The sequence below is a fragment of the Equus asinus genome, chromosome 20, assembly GCF_041296235.1.
Source record: "Equus asinus isolate D_3611 breed Donkey chromosome 20, EquAss-T2T_v2, whole genome shotgun sequence".
NCBI lineage: Eukaryota > Metazoa > Chordata > Mammalia > Perissodactyla > Equidae > Equus > Equus asinus.
In genome coordinates, this window is record NC_091809.1 from 18,250,094 (window position 1) to 18,255,980 (window position 5,887).

The 5,887-nt window shown below is 54.5% G+C and overlaps 1 protein-coding gene across 1 annotated transcript; it reads right to left on the reverse strand.

The window, feature by feature from the left end:
• Positions 1–4,217: 4,217 nt before the first annotated feature.
• Positions 4,218–5,468, reverse strand: LOC139039715 (actin-like protein 9). Its single transcript, XM_014841182.3, has one exon. It carries the CDS (start codon positions 5,466–5,468, stop codon positions 4,218–4,220), a length of 1,251 nt encoding a protein of 416 aa, XP_014696668.3.
• Positions 5,469–5,887: the final 419 nt, after the last annotated feature.

A 5,887-nucleotide genomic window follows, 5' to 3' on the forward strand; every position in this document is an offset into this window, starting at 1 on the left:
ATGCAACTGAGAATGCACTAACCTTTTTCCTGGAAGAGGAGATAAAGTCCTTGAGTGATGTTTACAGTTCTCCTTCACATTTTATAAGTTAAATTCTAAGACCTATTGTCAATACCTCTTATGTAGCAAGATATGAGTATAAGACAGGGAAGAAAACTAAGATATTTGCTTACTCTATATACATACATGCATATATGTATGTATATGTATGTACTGTGTATGCATGCACACAAAGGTATTCATAACGAAACAAGGAAGAAATACTCATGATAATCACAGTCCTCACTTCTGTAACTGGTCACGTGGTCATAGCTGGTAATTACAACTACCTTCCAAACCACACTTGGCACCAAAATCTCTCCCTGTGTGCTAGGGCTGCCACAACAAAATACCACAGACTGAGTGGCTTAAACAACTGACAAGTATTTTCTCACAATTCTAGAGGCTAGTTGTCCATGATCAAGGTGTTGGCAGGGTTGGTTTCTTCCGAGGCCTCTCTTCTTGGCTTGGAGACGGCTGTGTTCTCATTGTGTCCTCACACAGTCTTCCCTCTGTCTGTGTTGTCTCTGTCATAACGTGCCCCTTTTATAAGGAAATCAGTCATACTGGATTAAGGCCCACCCTAATGACTTCATCTTAACTTAATCACATCTGTCAAGACTCGATTTCCAGATACAGTCACATTCTGAGGTCCTGGGGGTTAGGACTCCAACACATGAATTTTGGAGGGAGCCAATGTAGCCTGTAAAACACATGTGAGGACCAGAAAGGTGAGTGGTATGGCTGGGGTGAAGAGGGTGGGCAGGAAAGCCAAGGAGAAGTCTGGAGAGATTGGCAGAGGATTCAGGGCTGTGGTAAGAATTTGGGTTTTCTTTTACACACAATGGAAAGCCACTAGAGTGTTCTAAACTATGTTTTGCAAAAATCCTCTGCAAGAGTCTTCTGGAGTGTAAGATGGGGTGACTGAGACACCAAGGAAGAGCTTCCACAATCTTCCAGGTGAGCAATGAAGGGGCCTGGGCTGGGGTAGGAAGGATGGAGCGAGCTGGATGGGTTTTGGAGGCATTAGAAGGAAAGGACTTGTGGGTCAGTGTGTGAAACAGATACCGGCCACTTGGAAGTCAATGGAAGAAAGGTTTCTAGAAAAGGGACTGACCAACCCACATTCTCCATCAGAGCTTTCAAGGAGGGTCTGGTAGGCAGAGACCCAATTGCTACTCACTGCGATTTCCTTAGACTTCAGCACAGTGTCAGGCACATAGTGGTTGGTCAATGAATGTTTGTGGAATGAATGAATGAATGACTTAAAACCAGAAGTGGAAGAAATTGGGCGCGGTGGGGTTACGAGATAGTAGACTCCGGGGGTGTGTTCGGAAATGACTGGGGGTATCAGGGTCTCTGCTGCTCTCAGTGCTCCACGTCGGGGGTGGCTGGCAGAGAGTGTAGACAGAAGTTTACCTATGACTCCTGGGAGGAGGTGAGATTTCTAATAACAGACTGGAGGTAGTGAACTCCCCACCCCTGAGAGTGTGCAAATTGGAGGGGTGCATTTTTGGAGGGTTGTAGAGGAAATTTCTGTCCCAGGGAAGGTTTGGAGATGGGGAGGTTTAGTCTGGTCTAAGGTGAAAGCCCTTTGGGTTTCCCAGCAACCCAAGATTGGTAGGGATTTCTGCATCCTCCTCACTTCCTGTGGCATCTGAGACTCACCCTATCCCACATCCCTTCTCTGTGTGTGTGTGACTGGCAGTGCCCTGACACTGCAGTGTAGGGTGGGCCTCACTTGAGGTCTGGGACACAGTCACTACGGTTTTAAATTCCAGGCCACCATCAGCACCTCGGTCTTGGAGTTGCTGCCCCCTAGTGGGAAAAATAAGGAGTTCCCCTTCACCACTTGGTAATCTCTTGAGGGGGTCTTGCTGATTCTACAAGTTGGGTAAGTGAGGGTGGTGAAGCAAAGGGGATCCAACCTGCATGTTTGTGATCTGGGGATCTTGGCCTGTCTGAAGGGCTGTCCCATCAGCTGAGGACCACTGGCTGGTCCAGGATGAGGCGGGAGCCACTGCCCAATCCCCAGGACACAGTGGGACAGGGTGGGTGGGGGTAGCCAAGGCCTTCACCCACCCTCATTGTCTGATGGCAGATGAAGGGATCGGTGCAGTGGGCTCAATGTTCTGCAAATAAGTGAGTTTCCATTCTGGAAAATTCCTGCATAAGAATGATGCTGACAGGTGACTCAGAGACACACAGAAAGACTCAGGGAGAGGTAGAGATGGAGAAAGCCTGTGAGAGATACTTAATAAACATTGACTGAAGGAATGAATGATTCCTGGACCGAAAGAGGAGAGGACCCAGCGTTCACACGGATAAGCTCTGGCAGCTTGTGGTTAGTTTGTTGATAAGCTGGGAGGACATGTCCTGGGAGGATGGCTGGGGGTCTTGATGTTCATTGGGCTGGATGACAGCATGAATGCAGAGGTCCTGCCTCCATCAAGGACCCAGGGTAGGTGAGGATGATGACAGCGGGAGGAGAGGGGACCCAGGGTGCCCTGTGGGGAGGAGAACAAACTTCCCTGTGGTGAGAGGCTGGGCTCCCATTCCAGGCCCCTGCAGGGACAGGGTGGGGCAGGAGACACCTCATAGGGCATCCTCAGGGCAGGTCCCAGGGCGAGCCCTGGGGTAGCGTTGCAGGAATAGGCTGAGAGAGGTCTGGGGAGATGGAATGGGCTACTAGCATAATAGAGGGATATTTGATGGACAGCCCAAGAAGTTGGCCTCTGGGGACCTTTGTGGTGGGTTGCAGGAGAGACCCAGTGTTCAGGTGAAGCCCCCACCTAGGATGTCTTCCCCAGGGTCACCATGTGCTGGGCAGCCCTTGGGAACGTCATTGCTCATTGGTGTCTCAACTAATGGGATGGGGCCTGGGGGTGAGTTCCTGGGAGTCCGAAAACTAAAGTAGAGCGTCCTGGGGTTCATCATGGGGAGACACCCGGAGAGCGTCTTTGGGGAAGGGAGTTGGGGGATCAGAACATAGAGGAGGGACCTAGGGAATCAATGGGGTCATCATAGGATCATCCTTGGGCCCAGAGCCTTCCTAGGAGGACTCCAGGACCTGAGGAATGGAGTCAGGAGGTACACTGTGAGAGAGACCATGCAGGAGTATTTCTGGGGGGATGCAGAGCAAGGGGGTGAGCTGAGAGTAGTGGGGGCCATCATGGGGTTTGGGGCTTCAGAACCTATTGTTTTTTGGGGGTACAGATGCGGGATGGGTTGTGGGAGCACCTGGATGGAAGGAAGGAGTCTGGGGGAGAAATTATGTGGGGACAATAGAGTTTGGGGGAGGGGAGGAACTTGGGGCATGGGCTTTGGACACTACGGGGTCCTTTAGCAGGCCACCATTGGGCGGACACTTGAGGGTCAGAACTTGGATCTTTGTGGTGGATGTTGGAGTTGGGCACTTGTGGGGAGGATTCTGGAGTGCTCAGCACATCAGGGTTCAGGAGAACTTTGGATAATCAGATGAGGGAAAATCAATGAAGGGGTGGATTTTGGGGGCTCAGAACCAGGGATGTCTTGGTAAGTAGATCTTGGGGGTGTGTTTGGGGGGATTAGATGTTTGGGGCAGATTATAAGAGTGAACTTAGGTGTTGGAACACTCATGGAAAGATTCTCAGGGGTAGGGGGTGGTTGGAGTGCCCGGTGCAGTTTCTTTGGAGAGGGATGAGTTATGGGGGTTGGTTGAGGGTCCTTGAGGGATATAGCAAGGGGGTGAATTGGGGGGTTTAGAGCCCAGGGGATGGGGGGGCTGTATCAAGAGCAATAGATCAGGGAAGTAGGCTGAGAGGTCAGAATCTGGGGATGTCTTGGGGGTGGGCATGGGTGAAGCCCCACTCTGAGAGTGCCCTGGGGGACACACATCATGGGAGATGGTTTGACAGGGTGAGGACGTGGTGGTGTGTTGGGCCTTGATGATGGAGGAGGTGGGTTTAGAGAATCAGAACTGGGGTGTCTCTGGGGACGGATCACAGGAGGTGAGTTAGGGCAGAACCAGGGATGCCCTGGGAGGCAAATCTCCTTGGGGTGGGTCTGTGGGGTCAGAGTAAGGTGAGTCTGGGTGGGTCCAGGAGTGGACTACTCCAGCGCTGAGGGAAGGCAGGACAGAACCGGCTGGGTACCGCAAGCTTTACTGCCCACAACACTGCCCCAATCGCTACTCAGCATCAGTAGCATTTGCGGTACACGATGTGGGGCCCCTGCTCCTCGTACTCCTCCCGCAGGACCCAGCAGGACTGGAAGGCACGCAATGAGGCCAGGATGGAGCCCCCGATCCACACCGAGAAGTTCCTGCTGGGCTGGGCCTTCACCACCACGTGGGCCTCACGGGGCAGACTGTGCAACAGCTCAGCGCGGAAGCGGCCCTCGAACCCCTGGAAGAGTGAGGAGCCCCCGCAGAGCAGCACGTTCTGGGCCACATCCGCCTGCACCTCCAGGGGCACCTTGAGAAGACTCTGTGTGGTCATGGTAGGGACCCCCACAGGCGACAGCCCTGGGATCGCGGGGGGGCTGAACAGCAGCTCCGGGCACTGGAACAGCTCTTTGCCCAGTGTTACCGTCCGCCCATCGGGCAGCTTCAGGGTCTGCTGGTATTCCTGCTCTGGCCGGGCCTGCTCCTTGAGCAAGTTGGCAGCCACGTAGCAGTAGCGATGCTTAATGTTCTCCACCATGTCCCGGTCCTGCTGCCCGAGCGGCAAGCCGGAGCCCAGCAGCATCTCCGCCAGGAAGGCGGTCAGGTGGGTTCCCGCCAGGTCCAGGCGCTGTGCGGCGTGGGGCAGGTTGTACCCCTGGAAGACGGGTACTGTGTAGGTGACCCCGTGGCCCGTGTCCACCACCAGCCCACTGACCTGTCCGTGTGCATAGACGGACAGCACCGACTGGGAAGCCACGTACATGGCGGGGGAGCGCAGAGACTCGAAGACCACCTCGACCAGCTTCTCACGGTTGGTGCTGGGGCTGAAGGGCGGGCCGGAGAACAGCAGCGGGTGGTCCTGGGTGGCCACGTGGAGGTCGTGCTCAAGTACGTGGCGCCAGATGAGCTCAGCCGCGTTCCAGTCCACCAAGATGCCGTTCCGAACGGGCTGCACCAGCGTCAGCTCCGGGCGCATGCGGGCGGCCTCGCCGATGAACGTCTCCAGCACTTGCTGCCCGGTGGTGGCCAGCTTCTGGGGCTGGCAGCCCACGATGGTGGCCACGGTGTAGATGGGCCGAGTCTGCCCTGCGAAACCCATCTTACAGGTGCCTGTGCCCATGTCGATGACCACTGCTCCAGTCTTTGGTGGCAACTTGTCTCCCACCATGTTGGGGGGGTCCTGCTGCAGGTTCTTGCTCCCTGGGATTGAGCCAGGGTTCAGGCCAGGCCTGGGGGCCTCTTGAGAAGACTGGGGCTCCAAGGGGTTGGAGTGATTTGCATCCATGGCTGCAAGTGTCTGGGTGGGTGGCTTGGCAAGGCTGACTACTTTCCTCTGGGGTGCAGCGTTGTGGGGAGAAAAGGTGAGACTGGGCCAGTGGCCGGCACAGGCAGAGAGGGAGAGGGGGCCGGCCAGTGACCTATGACATCACTTTTCCCCGCTGCCCCCTTTAGAAGACATCACAATGCAGGGATAGAGGTGGGGCCCCTCCCTGTCCACAAAGCCCCCAGGATACTCATCTATTCTTGATTTTCCCCAAAGCGCCTAATTTTGAGAAGGAGGAGGATGGAGTGTTCCTGAGCAGAGACCTCTGACCCAGCTGCCTGGTCCAGAGCCCAGTAAGACCCAGGAACCCTTGCCTTGAAGTTATTTACAGTGTGGTATGGGAGAGCTGGCCACAGGCCTCCTTAGAATGTTAAAATATT